Genomic DNA, 24,648 nt, shown 5'->3' with positions numbered 1-24,648 from the left:
CAAATGGTTAAGATTAGGAGATGAGAGAGAGAAAGATACAAATGGTTAAGATTAGGAGATGAGAGAGAGAGACCCAAATGGTTTAGATTAGGAGATGAGAGAGACCCAAATGGTTTAGATTAGGAGATGAGAGCAAGAGAGCGAGAGAGAGAGAGAGGGAAAGAGACAGACAGACAGGCACAGACAGAGATAGACAGAGTACAGGCTCTGTCTGCTTGGGCCAATGGGTACTTCAGCACAGAGGGAACAATAACAGGCCCTTATAACGGCTTTGCGGACAAGAGGTGGTAAAAGCAGCAACTGACATTAACCCAACAGGTGTTTGGGACATTAAATAATAACTGCAGCCCAAATAAATGCTTCACAGAGTTCAAGTAACAGATACATCTCAACATCAGCTGTTCAGAGGAGACTGCGTTAATCAGGCCTTCATGGTCGAATTGTTGCAAAGAAACCACAGGACACCAATAATAAGAAGAGACTTGCTTAGGCCAAGAAACACGAGCAATGGACATTATACCGGTCGTGTTCTACCTTGTGTTCTAATGAAATGGGAAACATTTTCCATCACTGGAGTAGCTGTGGTCTATGGGTGTTTACCTGGAGAGCTCTCTGAGAGTCCCGTTGGCCACATATGAGAAGGACAGGTTCAGGTAGAGCAGAGTGGGGCAGCCTTCTAGAATCATACACACCATCTCATCCTGGTGAAGGACAACACAAGGTTACATTTTATTCAAACCATCTCTGTATTTTACATTTATAGTGCCTCTGGTCCAATCACATATCACACATATTATAGCATTATATGACTATATAAGCATGCATAACAGCTCATAGCACATTACAAATGAGCCCTCAGAGTTCTTTATACGTCTCATAGACAGTGTTATCCAATCAAATCTAAAAACAAACAAGACCACTAAACTAACAACAATATATTTTTCATGTTACTCAGCTGTGGCCAAAGGCATGTAAAGAAAATCACCAACAGCTGCAACCACCTAGATGAGCCTGGTACCCCTTGACTTATTCCACATTTTGTTGTATTACAGCCRGATTAAATATATATATATTTTTATCTCACCCATACACACGCAATACTCCATAATGCAAAGGGAAAACACGTTTTCAGATTTTTTTTCTCACATTTATTGAAAATGAAATACATAAATATCTAATTTACATACACTACAGTTCAAAAGTTTGGGTTCACTTACAAATGTCCATGTTTTTGAAAGAAAAGCAATTTTTTTGACCATTAAAATAATATCAAATTGATCAGAAATGCAGTGTAGATATTGTTAATGTTGTAAATGACTATTKTAGCTGGAAACGGCAGATTTTTTATGGAATATCTGCATAGCCGTACAGAGGTCCATTATCAGCAACCATCCCTCCTATGTTCCAATGGCACGTTGTGTTAGCTAATTCAAGTTTATAATTTTAAAAGCTCACTGATCATTAGAAAACCCTTTTGCAATTATGTTAGCACAGCTGAAAACTGTTGTTCTAATTAATTCTAAAGAAGCAATAAAACTGCCCTTCTTTAGACTAGTTGAGTATCTGGAGCATAAGCATTTGTGGGTTCGATTACAGGTTCAAAATGGCCAGAAACAAATAACTTTCTCCTGAAACTCGTCAGTCAATTCTTGTTCTGAGAAATGAAGGCTATTCCACGGGAGAAATTGACAAGAAACTGAAAATCTCGTACAATGCTGTGTACTACTCCCTTCACAGAAGAGAGCAAACTGTCTCTAACCAGAATAGAAAGAGGAGTGGGAGGCCCCGGTGCACAATTGAGCAGGAGGACAAGTACATTAGTTTGAGAAACAGACGCCTCACAAGTCCTCAATTGGCAGCTTCATTAAATAGTACCTGCAAAACACCAGACTCAACGTCAACAGGGAAGAGGCGGCTATGGGATGCTGGCCTTCTAGGCAGAGTTGCAAAGAAAAAGCCATATCTCAGACTGGCCAATAAAAATAAAAGATTAAGATGGGCAAAAGAACACAGACACTGGACAGAGGAACCCTGCCTAGAAGGCTAGCATCCCGGAGTCGCCTCTTCACTATTTTATATTTTAGATTCTCAAAGTAGCCACCCTTTGCCTTGATGACAGCTCTGCATACTCTTGGCATTCTCTCAACCAGCTTCACCTGGAATGCTTTTCCAACAATCTTGAATGAGTTCCCACATATGCTGAACACTTGTTGGTTGCTTTTCCTTCACACTCCTTCCAATTCCAATTCATCCCAAACCATCTCAATTGGGTTGAGGTCGAGTGATTGTGAAGGCCAGATCATCTGATGCAGCACTCAATCACTCTCCTTGSTCAAATAGCCCTTACACAACCTGGAGGAGTGTTTTGGGTCATTGTACTGTTGAAAAACAAATGATAGTCCCACTAAGAGCAAACCAGATGGGATGGCGTATCGCAGCAGAATGCTGTGGTAGCCATGGTGGTTAACTGTGCCTTGAATTCTAAATAAATCACTGACAGTGTCACCAGCAAAGCGCCACCACACCATCACACCTCCTCCCCCATGCTTCATGGTGGGAACCCCACATGCGGAGATCATCTGTTCACCTACTCTGCATCTCACAAAGACACAGTGGTTGGAACCAAAAATCTAAGATTTAGACTCATCAGATCAAAGGACAGGTTTCGACCGGTATAATGCCCATTACTCGTRTTTCTTGGCCTAAGCAAGTCTCTTCTTCTTATTGGTGTCCTGTGGTTTCTTTGCAACAATTTGACCACGAAGGCCCGATTAACGCAGTGTCCTCTGAACAGTTGATGTTGAGATGYATCTGTTACTTGAACTCTGTGAAGCATTTATTTGGACTGCAATTTCTGAATCTTGTAACTCTAATGAACTTATGCTCTGCAGCAGAGGTAACTCTGGGTCTTCCTTTCTGTGGCGGTCCTCWTGAGAGCCAGTTTCATCATAGCGCTTGATGATTTTTGCGACTGCATTTGAAGAAACTTAAAAAGTTATTGCAATTGTCGTGATTGACTCTACTTCATGTCTTAAAGTAATGATGGACTGTCATTTCTCTTTGCTTATTTGAGCTGTTCTTGCCACAATAAGGACTTGGTATTTTACCAAATTGGGCTATCTTCGGTATACCACCCCTACCTTGTCACAACACAACTGATTGTCTCAAACGTATTAAGAAGGAAATAAATTCCACAAATTAACTTTTAACAAGGCACACCTGTCACGCCCTGACCATAGAGAGCTTTTTATTCTCTATGTTGGTTAGTTCGGGGTGTGACTAGGGTGGGTCATCTAGGTGATTATGTTTCTATGTTGGCCTGGTATGGTTCCCAATCAGAGGCAGCTGTTTGTCGTTGTCTCTGATTGGGGATCATATTTAGGCAGCCATTWCCCCTTTGTGCTTTGTGGGATCTTGACTATGTATAGTTGCCTGTGAGCACTATAGCAGCTTCACGTTTCGGTTTGCATTCATTGTTTTCTTTGAGTTTCACTTCATAATAAAGAGGATGGAACCATACCACGCTGCATCTTGGTCCACTCATTATAACGATCGTGACAACACCTGTTAATTGAAATACATTCCAGGTGACTACCTCATGAAGCTGGTTGAGAGAATGCCAAGAGTGTGCAAAACTGTCATCAAGGCAAAGGGTGGCTACTTTGAAGATATATTTGGATTTGTTTAACACTTTAACACTTTTTTGGTTACTACATGATTCCATATGTGTTATTTCATAGTTTTGATGTCTTCACTATTATTCTACAATTGAGAAAATAGTAAAAATAAAGAAAAATCCTGGAATGAGTAGGTGTGTCCAAACTTTTGACTCGTACTGTACGTGTGCATGTTCTAGCGTGTGTGCATATGCATGTCTGTTCCTGTGTGTGTGTGTGTGTGTGTGTGTGTGTGTGTGTCTCTTCACAGTCCCCGCTGTTCCATAAGGTGTATTTTTTATATATATTCTTTTGCTTGCATCATATTTTTTATATATATTCTACTGCTTGCATCAGTTGTCTGATGTGGAGTAGAATTCCATGTAGTCATGGCTCTATGTAGTACTGTGCGCCTCCCATAGTCTGTTGACTTGGGGATTGTGAAGAGACCTCTGGTGGTATGACTTGTGGGGTATGCATGGGTGTCTGAGCTGTGTGCCAGTAGTTTAAACAGACACCTCGGTGCATTCAGCATGTAAACACTTCTTATAAAAACAAGTAGTGATGAAGTCAATCTCTCCTCCACTTTGAGCCATGAGAGATTTGCATGCATATTATTAATGTTAGCTCTCCGTGTACATTTAAAGGCCAGCCATGCTGCCCTGTTCTGGGCCAMTTGTAATTTTCCGAGGTCCCTCTCTGTGGCACCTGACCACACAACTGAACAGCAGTCCAGGTGCGACAAAACTAGCGCCTGTAGGACCTTCCTTGTTGATAGTGTTGTTAAGAAGGCAGAGCAGCTATTTATTATAGAAGACTTATCCCCATCTTAGCTACTGTTGTATCAACATGTTTTGACCATGACAATTTAAAATCCAAGCAGGTTAGTCACAACTTGCTAAATTTTCAACACTGGAGCTCCCCAGGGGTGCGTGCTCAGTCCCCTCCTGTACTCCCTGTTCACCCACGACTGCATGGCCAGGCACGACTCCAACACCATCATTAAGTTGCAGACGACACAACAGTAGAAAGCCTGATCACCGACAACGACGAGACTGCCTATAGGGAGGAGGTCAGAGACCTGACCGGGTGGTGCCAGAATAACAACCTATCCCTCAACATAACCAAGACTAAGGAGATGATTGTGGACTACAGGAAAAGGAGGACCGAGCACGCCCCCATTCTCATCGACGGGGCTGTAGTGGAGCAGGTTGAGAGCTTCAARTTCCTTGGTGTCCACATCAACAACAAACTAGAATGGTCCAAACACACCAAGACAGTCGTGAAGAGGGCACGACAAAGCGTACGGCCCAGTACATCACTGGGGCTAAGCTGCCTGCCACCCAGGACCTCTACAACAGGCTGCCCTAAAAATTGTCAAAGACCCCAGCCACTCCAGTCATAGACTGTTSTCTCTACTACCGCATGGCAAGCGGTACCGGAGTGCCAAGTCTAGGACAAAAAGGCTTCTCAACAGTTTTTACCCCCAAAGCCATAAGACTCCTGAACAGGTAATCAAATGGCTACCCGGATTATTTGCATTATGTGCCCCCCCAACCCCTCTTTTTACGCTGCTGCTACTCTCTGTTTATCATATATGCATAGTCACTTTAACTATACATTCATGTACATACTACCTCAATTGGGCCGACCAACCAGTGCTACTGTATATAGCCTGTCTTTTTACTGTTGTTTTATTTCTTTACTTACCTATTGTTCACCTAATACATTYTTTGCACTATTGGTTAGAGCCTGTAAGTAAGCATTTCACTGTAAGGTCTACACCTGTTGTATTCGGCGCATGTGACAAATAAACTTTGATTTGATTTGATTCACATTATTTATTACARTATTTAGTTGAGGTTTAGTGAATGATTTGTCCCTAAGATAATGCTTTTAGTTTTTGAAATATTTAGGAATAACTTATTCCTTGTCACCCACTCTGAAACGAACTGCAGCTCTTTGTTAAGCGTTGCAGTGATTTCACTCCCTGTATTAGCTGACGTGTAAAGTGTTGAGTCATCCGCATACATAGACACACTGGCTTTACTCAAGGCCAGTACCATGTCATTAGTAAAGATTGAAAAAAGTAAGGGGCCTAGACAGCTGCTCTGGAGAATTCCTGATTCTACCTGGATTATGTTGGTCCAGGCTTCCATTAAAGAACACCCTCTGTGTTTTATTAGACAGGTAACTCTTTATTCACCATATAGCAGGAGGTGTAAAGCTATAACACATACRTTTTTCCAKYAGCAGACTAYGATCAATAATGTCAAAAGCCCCAATGAAGTCTAACAAAACAGCTCCCACAATCTTTTTATTATCAATTTCTCTCAGCCAATCATCAGTCATTTGTGTAAGTGCTGTGCTTGTTGAATGTTCTTCCCTGTAAGCGTGCTGAAAGTCTGTTGTCAATTTGTTAATTCTAAAATAGTATTATCTGGTCAAACACWATTTTTTCCTAAAGTTTACTAAGGGTTGGTAACAGGCTGATTGGTCGGCTATTTGAGCCAGTAAAGGGGCCTTTTATTATTCTTGGGTAACGGAATTGCTTGAGCTTCCCTCCAAGCCCAAGGGCACACACTTTCTAGTAGGCTCTGATTGAAGATATGGCAAATAGGAGTGGCAATATCGTCCGCCATTATCCTCAGTAATTTTCCATCCAAGTTGTCATAGGAATCAATACAAAACTTATTGTAKGACCTCTTATACACTATATTAGGCCCTGCCTTTGGAACTTTGGTTTTCCTAGATGTGGCTAATATTTTGTTATATCTGATGGATCTGGATACTGTTTTAAAGCCAATTTCTGCAACATTAGTAAAGATGTGATCAATACATGGTGAGGATTTCATTGCATGTGCTGTTTGTAACTACCCTGGTAGGTTGACTGATTACAGWTTTAAGCTTTTTCTTGAGTGGGGAGCTTGATGAAAGCCAGTCAATATTTAAATAACTCAGAAAATATACCTCTCTGTTGATATCACATACATTATCAAGCATTTCACACATTTTATCRAGATACTGACTGTTAGCACTTGGTGGTCTATAGCAGCTAAGTGTATGTGTGGGGTACAGAGATGAGATAGTCATTCAAAAATCATGCAACGTAGTCCATGCAACATATTTTGTGATTTGCTAAGCAAATTTCTACTCCTGAACTTATTTAGGCTTGCCATAACACAGTAGCGGTGCGTGGGTAAAATCACTGTGGAAGCCAAGATAATTGTGTTGTTTGTTCTATAAAATGCTAAAATGCTTGATAGCCTAACTTCCTTGCATGGGCAACAATGAACCAGGTAAGTTAGCTAGCTAATTAACGTGAGTCTAAAAGGGCCAGGCTACATATTGAACTTCAATCGTTTCAGGCCAGTGGCACACCATATTCATTTATGGTTAGATCAGAATTGCTGTCATAATCATTGGCCTGTCCAGAGAATTAAGTCAAAACCACAAGTCCAAATCCTCATCTCCATCCATGGCTTAGGAAAGGGACAATTTAGCAAGCTAGTTACTGCAGGACATCAACACAAGCAGACCAGAAACGAAAATGATGTTTTGCTTAGGATGTGATGTGAAATCCAAACTGGCCTCACTTGGGGCCGTTTTGCAGCACCAGGACAACCCACAGTCAAGCTTAGCGCAATGCTGATTGGCTCATCATTTTATMATTTGTTTATCAAGGGAAGCCAAATGCTTGCTGGCATCAATCAATCAAACGCTACGGCCGCAATATGTCATACTCTTTTAGCCCAGACAGCATCAGACACATGGGCTACACATACTGAGAGAGAGAGGCGCTGTTTACCTCGCTCAGATGATTTCTTCAGTGAGATTCAGCCACTTGCGAATTGATGGAAAATTATGAAAACACAGAAAGATAAGTGATTATATAATTGTTGGTTTTTATTGGTCAAATATTTGGGGAAGCCTGGCTTCCCTTGGTACCCATGAATACACACCACTGCCATAAAAAAGGGGTTGAATACTTATTAACTCAAGACATTTCAGCTTTATATTTTGTATTAATTTGTAAACATTTCTTAAAACATAATTTACACTTTGAAATTATGGGGCATTGTGTGTAGGCCAGTGACACAACATCTCAATTTAATACATTTTAAATTCAGGCTGTAACACAATAAAATGTGGAAAAAGTCAATAGGTGTGAATACTTTCTGAAGTGAAGGCACTGTATGTTGACAAAATGTTTAATGTAGAAAATGTTCATATTATCCATAGCATTTTATGTTATTTAAAGAATGTTGTGTAATCAGTAGAGATGAATCGTAACTGTAAATCACAATATACGAGAAGCAACTCCACCCTCCACCCGAGCCCTGATTTCATAATCTGACTTCAACTCTCTCTTTATGAGTGGTGATGAGCTTCAGAACAGTGCCATTCCATCACTGCTATGGAGAGAATTCATGAAAAGCATATCAACTAAAGATGAGGGAGATTTGCTGAATYTTTTCCCTTCTGTTCTACAGTTGGGTTTTATTTCACTTCTGGAAGATAAGATAAGAGGGTAGTTTGTACCCGTGAGTAGACCTGGCCATTACTCACTTTAATGTTGAAACACTCTGACAGGTTCAGCTCCTGTAGGTTTCTGCATTCACCTGGGAAAGAGAGGGATACAAAGAGAGAGACAGAGAAGAGAAAAGTATCAGCAGAAACATTAGGATGTTTCCAGATGTGTGTTGTTTATTTTAAATCATATACTCGAGTGCAAATGCAGATAAACACGCACTGACAAACAAATCGCAGGTTGTGAGGAATATTTAAGGACATTTATATGAAAAGCATCTTTGAACTTGGTTCAAAGTCAACAAGCCCATAAATGATAGAGTACAACACTGTATTTCAAATCAAATCAAACTTTATTTGTCACATGTGCCGAATACAAGTGTAGACCTTACCGTGAAATGCTTACTTACAAGCCCTTAACCAACAGTGCAGTTCAAGAAGAGTTAAGAAAATATTTACTAAATAAACTAAAGTAATAAATAATAAGGAGTAACACAATAAAATAACAATAATGAGGCTATATACAGGGGGTACCGGTACCGAGTCAGTGTGCGGGGGTACAGGTTAGAGGTAATTTGTACATGTAGGTAGGGGTCAATGTAGGAGGGAGGGGTCAATGTAATAGTCCGGTGGCCGTTTGATTCATTGTTCAGCASTCTTATGGCTTGGGGGTAGAAGCTGTTAACTTCTTATGGCTGCAGGGGCAGTATTGAGTAGCTTGGATGAAAGGTGCACAGAGGTGCCCATAGTAAACTGCCTGCTCCTCAGTCCCAGTTGCTAATATATGCATATTATTATTCATATTGGATAGAAAACACTCTGAAGTTTCTAAAACTGTTTGAATTATGTCTGTGAGTATAACAGAACTCATATGGCAGGCAAAAACCTGAGAAGTTCCACTTCCTGTTTGAATTYTTTCTGAGGTGGCAGATTTTCAAACAAGCTCTCATTGAAATTACAGCGAGATATTGATGAGTTTTCACTTCCTACGGCTTCCACTAGATGTTAACAGTCAATAGAACTTTGTCTGATGACTCTAATGTGAAGGGGGGCCGAAGGAGACAGGAATGAGTAATCACTGCCACGAGCTTACCATGCTTTCACATGCGCGTTCACATGAGGAGGACCTCCGTTCCACCGCTCATCTGAAGTCAATCTAATTCTCCGGTTGGAACGTTATTCAAGATGTATGTTAACAACATTCTAAAGATTGATTCAGTACATCGTTTGACATGTTTCTACTGACTGTTACGGAACTTTTGGACATTTCGTCACGTTATAGTGGACGCGCTTTGTGACTTTGGAATTGTTTACCAAAAGCGCTAACCAAAGTAGCTAATTGGACATAAATAACGGACATTATCGAACAAATCAAGYATTTATTGTGGACCTGGGATTCCTAGGACTGCATTCTGATGAAGTTCATCAAAGGTAAGGAAACATTTATCATGTATTTTCTGGTTTCTGTTGACCCCAACATGGCGGCTAATTTGGCTATTGTTCTGAGCTCCGTCTCAGATTATTGCATGATTTGCTTTTTCTGTAAAGTTTTTTTGAAATCTGACGCAGCGGTTGCATTAAGGAGAGGTATATCTATAATTCCATGTGTATAACTTGTATTATCATCTACATTTATGATGAGTATTTCTGTTGAAACGATGTGGCTATAAAAAAATCACTTGATGTTTTTGGAACTAGTGAATGTAACGCGCCAATGTAAACTCAGATTCTTTGTTATAAATATGAACTTTATCAAACAAAACATGCATGTATTGTGTAACATGAAGTCCTATGAGTGTCATCTGATGAAGATAATCAAAGGTTAGTGATTMATTTTATCTCTATTTCTGCTTTTTKTKAMWGCTATMTTTCGCTGGAAAATGGCTGTGCTTATTGTGGTTTGGTGGTGACCTAACATAATCGTTTGTAGTGCTTTCGCTGAAAAGCATATTTGAAATCGGACACTTTGGTGGGATTAACAACAAGATTACCTTTAAAATTATATAAGACACATGTATGTTTGAGGAATTTTAATTCTGAGATTTCTGTTGTTTGAATTTGGCGCCCTGCACTTTCACTGGCTGTTGTCATATCGATCCCGGTAGCGGGATGCAGCCATAAAAGGAGCCTTTTGGTCCTAGACTTGACTACTTGGCTTGCGAGGGGTCTGTGGTATACGTAAGTCACCAGGTCAATGTGAGAGTTATTTATTAGTTATTTATCTCCCACACACATTGACTTCATGCTGTCAACTGAATTTACTGTCACACACTGTAACCTAAATAAGCTWAATGCAGGAATGTAAATCAAACAATATTCCAGATATTGCAATTTAATAATTGTGAYGCTTCAAAGTAACTCTCCAGTGGTTCTAGATTTCTATGAAATAGGACCTATAATTAATTACAATATGAGTGAAATAGTTTCCTTCCAGAAAAGACTAATTAACTATGTTAAAATGCAGCTTTCTGTGTTGGAATGGTGTAGGTGTATCCCAACTAAACATGTGTCCTTCTAAACATGTGTTTGTGACAAATAAAATTTGATTTGAACAACAGAATGGTGTGGGCGTGTACCAGTCATTAAAAATATTCATGCAAGTAGACCGCTGATTGGCCAGCTCATTCTCCTCAGGAGGATGACGTCATCCTCTATAAGGAAATAGGAAGCATTTTTATGTTTTTTTCTCAAATGTATGCTTTGGCCACAAACACGAGTATAGAATGAGTCAACAACATTATTTGTGTATAAGTTAACAGAATATGAACTTTTAAAAGTGAGATTTTCACTGGACAGTTACTTTGATGTCGTCATTTGTTAAGATTCTGTCCACTTTCTCTCTTTCCCAGTCACTCGCTCTCTCCCTACTCCGTCTTTCCCCCTCTCTCCTGCCCTCTCTCCCTCTCAGCAGGGAAAGCAGCTGAATCCCATCATATCAGACACTGTCAACCTGCAACCCTCCGCTGTCCTTCATATGAAGTATAGTGCACTAATTTCTACCAATACCAACTGACGTCATATGGGACACATTTGTTGAACCCTGTGACATGTTCCAGTCCCACCCACCTGCCGTGGTTCCCCAGATTATGGTTGCTGGGCACCTGCAGGGTGCCACCCAGACTGTTGAGTGTGCAGCGGCAAGTCCAGGGGTTGTCATGGAGACGCAGGTAGCGCAGGGCTGGCATGGGGATGAGCGCCTCCTCGCTGAGCGTGCCCAGACGGTTGTGCTGCAGCAGGAGGGTGGCGAGGCGGGTCAGGCCCAGGAACACACCCTCCTCCAACACTGAGATTCGGTTCTGCTGCAGGTCCAGACTTATCAAGCCCTCGAAGCCAGAGAAGGCCCCGTCGTGGAGGGCACGGATACGGTTACGAGTGCTCCTCAATTAAAATTCCAGGTCGCACAGCAAAATATTTAGCCGCATATGTGAGCAAAATGGTTGCACTGTGTAGTCTGATCTTTACCTAACTATCTACACTACCAGTCAAAAGTTTTAGAACTGTCACGCCCTGACCATAGAGAGCTGTTTATTCTCGATGGTGGTTGGGGCGTGACAATGACTAGGGTGGGTTATCTAGGTGTTTAATCATCTATGTWGGCCTGGTATGGTTCCCAATCAGAAGCAGCTGTTTATCGTTGTCTCTGATTGGGGATCATATTTAGGCAGCCATTCCCCTTTGTGCATTGTGGGATCTTGTTTTTGAGTAGCTGCCTGTGAGCAGCCCAGAACGTCACGTTTCGTTTGTTTGTTTTGTTTGGTGAGTTTTGATTTATTAAAATATGTGGAACTCTACGCMCGCTGCGCCTTGGTCCATTCATTATGACGAACGTGACAAGAACACCTACTCACTCAAGGGTTTTTCTTKATTTGTACTATTTTCTACATCGTAGAATGATAGTGAAGACATCAAAACTATGAMATTTACACATATGGAATAATGTAGTAACCAAATTTTAAACAAATCAAAATATATTTTATATTGGAGATTCTTCAAGTAGCCACCCTTTGCCTTGATGACAGCTTTGCACATTCTTGGCATTCACTSAACCAGCTTCACCTGGAATGCTTTTCCAACAGTCTTGAAGGAGTTCCCACATATGCTGAGCACTTCTTGGCTGCTTTTCCTTCACTCTGCGGTCCGACTCATCCCAAACCATCTCAATTGGGTTGAGGTTGGGGGATTGTGGAGGCCAGRTCATCTGATGCAGCACTACATCACTCTCCTTCTTGGTAAAATAGCCCTAACACAGCCTGGAGGTGTGTTGGGTCATTGTCCTGTTGAAAAACAAATGATAGTCCCACTAAGCCAAAACCAGATGAGATGGCGTATCGCTGGAGAATGCTGTGGTAGCCATGCTGGTTAAGTGTGCCTTGAGTTCTATATMAATCACAGACAGTATCACCAGCAAAGCACTCCCACACCATAACACCTCCATGTTTTACGGTGGGAAATACACATGCGGAGATCATCTGTTCACCCACATCGCATCTCACAAAGACATGGCAGTTAGAACCAAAAATCTAAAATTTGGACTCCAGACCAAAGGACAAATTTCCACCGGTCTAATGTACATTGCTCGTGTTTCTTGGCCCGAGCAAGTCTCTTCTTACTGGTGTAATTTAGTAGTGGTTTCTTTGCAGCAATTCGACCATGAAGGCCTGATTCACAGTCTTCTCTTAACAGTTGATGTTGAGATGTGTCTGTTACTTGAACTCCAAAGCATTTATTTGGGCTGCAATTTCTGAGGCTGGTAACTAATGAAGTTATCCTCTGCAGTTATCCTCTGGGTCTTCCTTTCCCGTGGCAGTCCTCATGAGAGCCAGTTTCATCATAGCGCTTGATGGGTTTTGCATTCAAGGTTCTGGAAGTTTTCCGGATTGACTGACCTTCATGTCTTAAAGTAATGCTGGACTGTTGCTTATCTTTGCTTATTTAAGCTATTCTTGCCATAATATGGACTTGGTCTTTTACCAAATAGGGCTATCCTATCATGACACAMGGCGAGACCCAGATGCAGACACAGGAAATAGATGGTTGGAGTCGTACAATGTTTAATAATCCAAAAGGAGTAGGTAAGAGAATGGTCGTGGACAGGCAAAAGGTCAAAACCAGATCAGAGTCCAGGAGGTGCAGAGTGGCAGAAAGGCTCGTGGTCAAGGCAGGCAGAATAGTCAGGCAGGTGGGTACAGAGTCCAGAACAGGCAAGGGTCAAAACTGGGAGGACTAGAAAAAAGAGAATAGCAAAGGCAGGAGTACAGGAAAAAACGCTGGTTGACTTGGAACATACAAGACGAACTGGCACAGAGAGACAGGGATAAATACACTGGCCCAGAGAGACAGGAAACAGGGATAAATACACTGGGGAAAACAAGCGATGCCTGGATGGGGTGGAGACAATAACAAGGACAGGTGAAACTGATCAGGGTGTGACATATCCTCTGTATACCACCCCTACCATGTCACAACACAACTGATTGTCTCAAACACATTAAGGAGGAAAGAAATTCCACAAATTAACTTTTAACAAGGCACACCTGTTAATTTAAATGCATTCCATTCCACACCTTATTAAGCTGGTTGARAGAATGCCAAGAGTGTGCAAAGCTGTCATCAAGGCAAAGGGTGGCTACTTTGAATAATCTCAATTATAAAATATATTTTGATTTGTTTAACACATTCTATTTGTGTTATTTCCTAGTTTTGATGTCTTCACTATTATTCTACAATGTAGAAAATAATAAAAAATAAAAACCCTGGTATGAGTAGGTGTGTCCAACCTTTTGAATGGTACTGTAAATTATCCTTGGTACAACCTTCTTAAAACTATTTCATATTGCTTAGTAGAACTCCCTCCCACCCCTCCCCCGGCTTAGACAGGGCTTAGACTGTAGAGGGTTATTAAAGGTTTATGTCTCTGAGCATGTTTTTGTCCAGCCTCATGTTTGTGTTTCTCTGAAAATTCCCTTCAGATGTGGATTACCATAATTACATAAATTTACTTAGTCGGCAAGCAGGTTAGAACGAAAACACGAGTAAGTGKGTGTACATGTGAGTTTGTGTGACAGATGTGTTTTTTTTTATCTCATAAAAAATTATTATTTACATAAATTATAAGAATAAAATTCTTATTTACAAAATTCTTATTTACAATAACAACCTACCCCCGGCCAAACCTGGATGACGCTGGGCCAATTGTGCGCTGCCTTATGGGACCAGATGTTATACAGCCTGGATTTGAACCTGGGACTGTAGTGACGCCTCTTGCACTGAGATGCAGTGCCTTAGACCGCTGCGCCACTCGACAGAGCTATCAACTCTCTTCCCCCACTCTCACTCTGTATACACTCAGTGGCCAGTTTATTAGATACACCCCCCGTTCACGAAAATGGTGTGCTACTGCAGACAGTGAGTCACATGGCCATGGCTTGCTATATAAAGCAGGCAGACAGGCATCAAGGCATTCAGGTAGTTTCAATTGAATGTTAGAGTAGGCAAAACGAGTGACCTAAGTAACTTTGAGCGTGGTATGATCGTTGGTGCCAGGCACGCMKGTTCCAATATCTCAGAAACAACTAKCCCCCTGGGCTTTTTCACGCACGACAGTGTCTAGGGTTTAATGAGAATGGTGAGACAAATAAAAATATCCAGTCAGCGGCAGGTCTGTGGGCGAAAACAGCTTGTTGATGAGAGGTTGAAGGAGAATGGCAAGAATCRTGCAAACTAACAGGCGAGCCACAAACAGGCTAATAACGGTGCAGTACAACAGTGGTGTGCAGAACGGCATCTCGGGAACCCACAACTCGTCAGTCCTTGTCACGGATGGACTATTGCAGCAGACAACCACACCGGGTTCCACTCCTATCAGGGAAAAACAAGAAGAAGCGATCACCAACACTGGACAATTGAGGAGTGGAAAAACATTGCCTAGTCYGACGAATCCTTGTTCCTATTGCGTCATGCTGATGGCAGAGTCAGGATTTGGCGTAAGCAGCAGTAGTCCATGGTCCCATTCTGCCTGGTGTCAACAGTACAGGCTGGTGGCGGTGGTGTAATGTTGTGGGGAATGTTTCCTGGTACACGTTAGGTCCCTTGATACCAACTGACTAATGTTTCCATGCCCAGAAGAATTCAGGCTGTTCTGGAGGCAAAGCCGGGTCCAACCCGGTACTAGATGGGTGTACCTAATAAATCAGACGCATTAACAGAATACAGTCCCTCTGAAACAATAACAAAACAATAGCTTAATTTAATTTGGTAATAAACTGAACCAGTACAAGTTTTAACTCAGGACTGAGCCATTGTCAGAGACTGACTATCACCCATAAACTCTCTCTGTTATCCCCCCCCTATCTTTAGATCTGACTGAGGTTCCTGYAGACATCCCAGGGGACATGGTTCACATGGACCTGTCCCAAAAKGAGGTCACTCAATCTCAGACACAACAACCTGAAAGACATAGACACAGGTGTGTGTGTCTGCGTGTGTTTGAGTGAGTGAGAGAGAGAGAGAGAKAGTGAGAGAGATGGCGAGAGAGAGACAGAGAGACAGAGACAAAGCCTGATTATCAACCTCTAATGTGTGAGCGTCAGAGAGGCCACATCTCAAGGCCCTGAGGGGTAGAATATTCCAAATCCATAGATCAATGACAACCATATGTTTACTATTCACTGTGATAGCCATGAGAAACATATGAACATGAACAGTTGTGTATTCCATCAGCTGATGAATAACATATGTGAGGTTTGAAGCATTCACATTGCCAGATAACTAATTCTGTTTTGAATTGATTGTATAATGCTCATCCACAGGACAGTTTTGGAAGTACTTAAAAAGGGAAGAAATTAATAATTTGACCTTACTATTGATGATAATAATGATTTCCTCTCCCTCTCTCTCAGCCTCCCTGTCTGGCCTCCTCCACCTCCGTGAGTTTGACCAGTCCAACAACAGCCTGCACTTCTTCAACTATGGAATTCTAGAAGACCTCTATTTCCCGTCCCTGCTAAGGCTGGGGGGAAACCCCTGGGTCTGTAACTACAGGTGGGTAGTACTACTATTAACATTAGCTAAAAACTAACGCATTATGAGTACAATGCATTTGACCATGGATCATTCAATGTGTCAATGTTTCAAAATCCCCTGTCCCCCGTAAATAAACCATGAAATAAATAAATCAACATTCCAGCATCCACTACCTGGTGTACTGGCTATGTCTGCACCCAGGGGTGACCCGCTATGGCCTGCTGTGCCACCCCCCTCCCAAGCTCGGAGGAAAGAGTGTGGAGGACTACGTCCACTTCTACAACAGAGCCTGCGGCCAGATAGAACACAATCAGACAGAATACGGCCAGAAAGATTACGGCCAGACATATCCGGAGTTGTGGAACAAAGCTATGGTGTTGCAGGGGGAGCTAGAGGAGGAGGAGGTGGAGCCGGCACATCTGAAAGGACCGCCGAAATACTGCATCACTAGATTGAATTAAACAACCACCGAAGGATGGAATGACTGACATCTTAAACATCTTTAAAGAGCGACTGCCTTTAAAAAGCAATGAATCCCTTTGAAAACGCATTGATATGAATCAGAAACAGTTATTCTAGTGTCAAACTTGACTACAAAGTGTAAATAGGAAAATTTTGGTCAAAGTCTCGTTCGAAAACAGACTTTGTTTTTGAAAACGAAAAATGGAAAATCCATGCGTTACAACAGGTAAATGAAGTTTGCGTTTTGATTTGACAATGTCCATTTGTCCACTAACATGGGGTGAACAACTGTGGTGATTGCTCTCTATCCAATATAATAGACAGACCTGCTCAGCAGCGCCGACTGTTTACTTAAGACAACACGTCCTGCATTGTTTTACTTGAGAAATACTGCACCAAACACCTTAGTTACAGTTGAAGTCGGAAGTTTACATACACCTTAGCCAAATACATTTAAACTCAGTTTTTCACAATTCCTGACATTTAATCCTAGTAAAAAGTCCCTGTCTTAAATCAGTTAGGATCACCACTTTATTTTAACAATGTGAAATGTCAGAATAATAGTAGAGAATGATTTATTTAAGCTTTTCTTTTCTTTCATCACATCCCAGTGGTCAGAAGTGTACATACACTCAATTAGTATTTGTGCATTGCCTTTAAATTGTTTAACTTGGGTCAAACGTTTTGGGTAGCCTTCCACAAGCTTCCCACAATAAGTTGGGTGAATTTTGGCCATTCCTCCTGACAGAGCTGGTGTAACTGAATCAGGTTTGTAGTAGTCCTTGCTCACACACGCTTTTTCAGTTCTGCCCACCCATTTTCTATGAGATTGTCAGGGCTTTGTGATGGCCACTCCAATACCTTGACTTTGTTGTCCTTAAGACATTTTGCCACAACTTTGGAAGTATGCTTTGGGTCATTGTCCATTTGGAAGACCCATTTGCGACAAAGCTTTAACTTCCTGACTGATGTCTTGAGATGTTGCTTCAATATATCCACATAGTTTTCCTGCCTCATGATGCCATCTATTTTGTGAAGTGCACCAGTCCCTCCTGCAGCAAAGCACCCCCGTCTTGCAAACCTCCCCCTTTCTCCTCCAAACATAACGATAGTCATTATGGCCAAACAGTTCTATTTTAGTTTCATCAGACCAGAGGACATTTCTCCAAAAAGTACGATCTTTGTCACCATGTGCAGTTGCAAACTGTAGTCTGGCTTTTTTATGGCGGTTTTGGAGCAGTGGCTTCTTCCTTGCTGAGCGGCCTTTCAGGTTATGTCGATATAGGACTCGTTTTACTGTGGATATAGATACTTTTGTTCCTGTTTCCTCCAGCATCTTCACAAGGTCCTTTGCTGTTGTTCTGGGACCGATTTGCACTTTTCGCTCCAAAGTACGTTCATCTCCAGGAGACAGAATGCATCTCCTTCCTAAGCGGTATGACGGCTGCGTGGTCCCATGGTGTTTATACTTGCCTACTATTGTTTGTACAGATGAACGTGGTACCTTCAGGCATTTGGAAATTGTCTGATGAACCAGACTTGTGGAGGTCTACAATTTCTTTGTATAAAAAAAATAAAAAAAAATARAAAAAATTGCGCTACTAAAACATCCTCGGCAAAAACATCAAAATKATTTACAGATTTTTGAGAGTTATCTTACGTTCATTCTGGGGATTTTGAAGAAGTGAAATAGGGTTGGGGGAATAACATAATTAACCAAACACGGAATCGGGCTGGAAACACCTCCAAGACTGAAATCTTGTTTTTCTAATAATACTTTTTAGTCTTATTTTATAGATCATTTAAATTTAGTCTGTATCAGATGGTGAAACTAACTTTGTTTTAATATCGTTGTTCCTGCTTTGTCAGTGCTGTTTTTTTCAGATGATTTAGAGATGACAGAAATGTTATATTGGTAGAGTAATTTGAATGTACATGTAGCTGTGAAATGAAACACAATCACATTTACGTAATTGTGCGTTTTCTGTTATATGTGTGTTAGTGTGTGTGCATACGCTTGCGTGCAGGTATGTAATCTTTACACCCATGCGTGTGTGTGTATGTCTGTGTGTGTATGCTAGTACTCACTGATACATTTGAAGCTGGGCCACTGTAGAGAGGTGCAGCCACGCATGTTAAGGTGAACTACAAACGGCCGGTACTTCTGTAGGATCTGTTCCACGATGCGGTCTGTGATCCAGTCCCTCTCCACAGAGAAACTGATCTGTCATTCAGAGACAAACGTTGGAGGAAACATTACAGGACACATCCGGACTCAACAAGTAACAATACACAAGGGATATATTAGACCTGAAAGCACCGTGGAACATGCTGTAGACATAAGAGTTAAATCACTGACAACAATTAATTAATGTTACATTAAATGTTTATGGTAATTACAGTACCTGTCATTGTGGTGTGTGTGAGTGTGTGCTATACTGACCCGACTCCACAGTGAGCAGGTCTGAGCGATGGCCTTCCAGGTCTGACACACTTCTGCACATTTCAGCAGGTCTCCTACGTCTAGACTCTGGAAGACCTGACCAAACAGTATACTATGATGGAACAGTTGTCACCAACCCAGCACTGGAACCTACACACTCTGTAGCTTAGGTTGAAGATAGAGATATTTTTACGACCTAGCTTGTAGCTCTCCAGGACCTGGGTTAGTGACCCCTGCCATAGCAACTGTTCAGTCAATCTGGTGTTGAAAGATGTTATGCATGGCTGCATCTGAAAGTATACCCTATTTCCTATCAAATTAACTACAAGGCTATTGGGTGTCATTTCAGAACAATGTCAGATTTTACCAAAACCAAAAACTCTGATGACACATCTACCACTTTTCATTCGCAATACAACACTTCAGCATAGGCCTTGATTTACTGCAAGTCAATTCAAACGTTTCACCCATACTGTTTATGCCCTTTGCAATGCGATTGTGAGTTAATCTCAATCCATTTCATATGAAGAAAACACTGCAGAACAATCTCTCTGCCCCCATTCTTCTTGCTATTTTCCCACAATTAATTTGATTTTGCCTTTACAAACAGACAAAAACATACTGAATGTCAACAAAGCATTTAGGAGCTGTGCTCCTTTCCCGAAACATAGTCATGTCCCAGTAATATTTCTTGAGCGAGATGTTTGATAAAAACAGCATAGTAATCACTGCCAAGAAATAAGCTATAACTGCTAGATGCCTACAGGGGTGGTCACAGACAAAACAGTCCTGTATAGCATGTAATAGGCACGCCTTTTCTATATAAGAACCATTTCCTAGCATTTCCCCTCACACTAAACATGAACCCATGCTGATTACAAAACCCCCGCTGCCACTCCAAAATCAAAACAAGTCTTGTTTGGCCAGAAGACAAAATATACAGGGAACATGTAATTATGGAGTAASAACTCTCAGAAATGGGTCCAATAACACTATCATCCAGAGGGAGAGAGAGTCATTCGACACACACACACACACACACACACACACACACAGCGACACATCACACCACACACACACACACGACACACACACACACACACACACACACAACACACACAACCAACACACACACCACACACAACACACACACTAACAACACACACACACAGGCACACACACACACACACTGCCCATGGAACTGATTATAGAGCATAATAGGCCATGGTAGGCTGTGATGGACTTTAATTATGGGTCGTTCCATATGAATTCAATCACTTTCTGAGCGCACCCCATTAGATTGTAAAGTTCCATTGCAGCCATTTCTAGCTTGATATCAAATCAATTCGGGGTAACAATTAAGTTACCCCCTTTCTTGGCAAAGAACAATTTTTCAAGCAAGAATTTTGCTAGGACTGTCTGGGAGTGGTCTGAGTAGGGAGGGGAAACTGAAAACTAGCTGTTAGTGGCAGAGAGGTTTGGAACGCTCTTTCTTATTAGTCTATTAACTATTATTCCGCCTGGTGATGTCACCAGGCAGGCCAAAACTCCATCCCACCAAAACAGGCAGAGATTTCAGGCAGTCTTTTCAAACAGCTCTTACACTAAAAGTGCATTATCATCATTTTCAAAATTTCACAGTATTAGTCCAACCTCAGTGTGGAAACATCAAACACAGGTAAATCAAGTTTGACTGCACTGGGCCTTTAACGAAACCTTCCGAACATGTTTGCCCATTCTAGAAGTGGTCAGAAAGTKACGTTTTGGACCTGAAAGCCTAAACATTGAGGAGTAGAGATGCTCAAAGTTGACCCATTTTGCATACCCCACCCTACCATGAGACTTCCATGTCTTCATCACTGAAAAATATAAAGGCTTGAGTTTGATACCATTTGAAAGCTTACAAACAGGGATGTCAAGCTATTTAATAATTTATTTAATTTGTATTTATTTTTTATTTATAAAAATGAAGTCATTCCTTAACCTTTAACATAAATTCTCTTAACACGGGTAAACTCAGATCTTTTTTTTCATTTTCACATATGTTGTAGTATAGACCCTATTTTACATTGTYTGAAGTGTTTGTGTTGTGCTCGTCATTGGTTGAGACACAGCATTCTCTTGAATACAGGGTGGGTGTCATTTCAATCATAGAAGCTAAATTCATAGAATGGACCTATCCCTTCAGACCACTGCAATTTAGCTGGTACACCATTGGAGAAACAATGTTGTGTACATGTTTTGTTCTAGTAGAAATACATCTACAGTATAACATGTTCTGTTCTATCCTGTATTTCTATATGATATTATGACATCTAGTGGACCTTTTGGGTACTTTAGATTACCACAGGTGTCTGTAATTACCTTTGACTCACTGCTCAGCTATAATTAAAATATATTTGGTAGTGTGCAGAGACTTTTTCCTGTTTCTCCAGTTTTGCCTTTTGCCTACAGCACCGTCACAAATCAGCTTTGGGTGTGCGGTAGATTCTGCCTATCAGCTGGTACACCACTGATATTTAAATTGAAGTTTCAATTACTACCAGAAAGATGGCCGCCAGTCCACCCACCATTGAATGTCAACTTGAATGGGAATGTCTATTATTTTATCTATACTTCTATGATTTCAATAGGTTTCCTATGGAAGACTGACAGTTTAATTCAAAACAATGTGTATTCCCATTCAAGTCAACATTCTCTGATGTATGGACCTTCAACCATCTTTGTGGTTCTACCATGGACAAACATGTATGGAAGGTATCATTCAAATCAAAAGGGGTGCAGTCAGAAAGTGACTGAACTCATATGGAACGACCCTCATGTGGCCTTAGAAGGGACAAGGACTGGGGTCATCATAAGTCATGATGCATGCAATAGAGGTGACCTCAGGGTTAACTGCCCATGAAGGCTAGGAATCTTCACAAACAATCTGACAGTTAAAGAAGAAAACTCAGGATACCTGGGGTGGACATATGACTCATAAGAATGTAGGGTGAGAAAGAAGAGGAGGCAGGTTTAGCGAGTGAGCATGAGGGAGACAGTAAGAGCGAGAGAGAGGAGTACCTTTATTGAGAGCTTGCAAGGTAGCAGTGAGAGTCCGTCATGTCCCTCTCCAATGGCAACATCAGAGTCCTTACTGCTCATCTCCAACAGACCATTCTCCAGTCTCTGACAACACACACATTACATTGTCTATATGAATGCAGCTGCAACTGTATTGAAGCCATGCGACGCAGTTTATTATAGCACATTACGCTGTATTACGGGCCATAGGTTCAGTACACATCACTGCATTCTGTATCAGAAAGTAGACTGGCCCTCTCTGAAGTCTTGTAGACCAATGCATTGCACTCTGTTTGTTTATCAAGCCCTCCTGTTTAAACGTCCGCCATACCTTACCTTGTTAACTTATATATGCAAGAGATACCAGACCCGGTCTCAGGGATAGCTAACTCTGGTAGATCTGCTTTTAGTTATTTTGCACCTTATGTGTGGAATGATCTCCAATGCACTTTAAAATAGGAATAATTGTACCCTCTAAGGCTGTTTGGTGACCATTTTACTGAAGAAGGTGTTGTTTTTTATGATTGTGTTTTGCTTTTCATGTATTGAGCATAATAATGTGTATTTGAATGTTAATATTGATGTGTAATTGAATGGGTATATTGTATTTTGATGTGTATTGTTGTTGTGCTAAACAGGGCTCATCTGGAAAAGACCTTGGTCTCAGCATTGACACCAAGTCAAAATAAAGGTTAAATAAAAAAATCTAATTCTTAATTGGTATACAGTAAATACTAACCAGATGAATCTTGTCTAGCCATACCTCAAAGTGCTCCTTTGTCCGTTTTGAGTCCTGCACCACATAGCGCCAAGCACCTATGACAATCTTACAGTGGATAGCATTCCATACGCGCTGGATCTTCTTCATGGCATCTAAGAGGAAAACACACAAGTATTATACATGTCCTGCATGAAAATGTGAATAATATACTGTCGAAAAATGATATATTTGTGGAAAAAACGTTTTCGTAGAAACATGGATGTTGCAACTGTATTTTATACCAACACTTTAACTCAATAAGCATAACTGAGTCAGGGACACCCAAAGGAAAAATTATCTGTATACAGTCATTCATAATGCCAAACATCCTGACAGCTTTTTAAAAGACAACAGTCATGATACAGAGTACGACTATAAATAGTCATAGTTAGTCAAAGAATAAATCAGTTAAACTAACAGCAGAGACTAGTCTGGATATATAGTATTAGCTAATGACTTTCAGCTGACCAACTTAACATAACTGACCAAAAACAAGCCATGCTGTTTTCAGAACTATGTTCTCATACTGTATTCTGAAGCTTTGCAAAAGACAGGTGATTCACACATACAGGTTACTCACATGGATACTAAAGCATAACTTAGTTTTTTTTTCTGTACTGAAGCACATGAATGAACTGAGGTCAGACAAGTAATGCTCTGACAGTAATGCATAAATATGCATTAGAGTCATAGATAGGCCTACAGTTTGGTAAACTATTTTAACCTAAATTTAAATATCTTCTCAGGTGCCAAAATTGCACCCATTAATATTCCAGATGCTTAAACTGTACTTTCCCTCCAGTAACTCTGTAGGCTATATCAATGACTCTGCAACACATGCCAATAGTAGTTGCCTACCGTTCTGCCTTCTCTTGCAGACCTGTACCCACTCCACCCACTTGCAGAGTGCGACCCTCAGGCCCCTCTGTATGTAGTGCCTCTCAGCTGTCTCCATCTTCAGCGTCAACTCCCTGGCCTCCTTCCGCTTATTCCAGATGAACCTTTTCCACGCCCTGCCGGTGCCCACAAAACACAACCATCATTAATTCAGTGAGCTGGCAGGTAGGACTGATCCTGTACACCTTCATTCATTCAGCGGGGTAGAACATGAACCAAGGGCGTTTTCATTCAATAGGGGTACGAATAGACCTACAGTATATGTGCCTCAGTTATGTTGTTGAATTGAAGTCTCTGACTGTTCTATAATGTATATTTATATCTGCAACACCTTAAAAGGTTTCACTTCCTCAATGAGCTATTCCCCCCAGATACTCAGCTATTCAGAAAGCAGCATATGTTTGCTAGAAAAAAAGCTGTCAGTGATACTAGATACTGATATCATCCTCCCAGGGCCTGTACTACCTGCAACAGTAGGAGGTGAAAGGAAATACAGAGTACTGAGTCCCAGCTAACCCCCCAGCTTGTTTACCAGTGACCCAGGGAGAAGATCTGGACTTTCAATCACACATCTTAAGTTATTGGCCGCCACTCTTCATAGACAAAAGTGTGTGTTTATAAAATTAGAATTTTTAACTGTCAACTGCATTGTCGGCCTATTTTTGAAACAGTATCTAAGCTTCATATTGATGTCTAAGCTGATGATTTACTTTGGAACTGACTAATCAATTGGAAGAGTGGTGTTYAATTGGTGCTTTCAAGACAACTGAGAACCCCCCCAAAAAACGAGGTCATATCATGACATCAGTGATCTT

The 24,648-nt window shown here is 41.1% G+C and overlaps 1 protein-coding gene across 2 annotated transcripts in view; it reads right to left on the bottom strand.

Annotated features, from left to right (window-relative positions):
- The window catches only part of fbxl13 (F-box and leucine-rich repeat protein 13), a 41,813-nt gene that overhangs the window by 5,664 nt on the left and 11,501 nt on the right, over positions 1-24,648 (bottom strand). For both annotated transcript variants that reach the window (XM_023985722.2, XM_023985723.2), the window contains exons 4-10: positions 23,795-23,949; positions 22,940-23,049; positions 22,177-22,281; positions 19,114-19,209; positions 18,759-18,894; positions 8,226-8,278; positions 601-701 (exon numbers count right to left, since the gene is read on the bottom strand). In XM_023985722.2, coding sequence (XP_023841490.1) covers positions 601-701; positions 8,226-8,278; positions 18,759-18,894; positions 19,114-19,209; positions 22,177-22,281; positions 22,940-23,049; positions 23,795-23,949 — 756 coding nt within the window. The remainder of the gene's footprint in view (positions 1-600; positions 702-8,225; positions 8,279-18,758; positions 18,895-19,113; positions 19,210-22,176; positions 22,282-22,939; positions 23,050-23,794; positions 23,950-24,648) is intronic.

The sequence above is a fragment of the Salvelinus sp. IW2-2015 genome, linkage group LG4q.1:29 (genome assembly GCF_002910315.2).
Source record: "Salvelinus sp. IW2-2015 linkage group LG4q.1:29, ASM291031v2, whole genome shotgun sequence".
NCBI lineage: Eukaryota > Metazoa > Chordata > Actinopteri > Salmoniformes > Salmonidae > Salvelinus > Salvelinus sp. IW2-2015.
The sequence above is the reverse complement of the archived record's forward strand: the minus strand, read 5'-3'. Positions and strand labels throughout refer to the sequence as shown.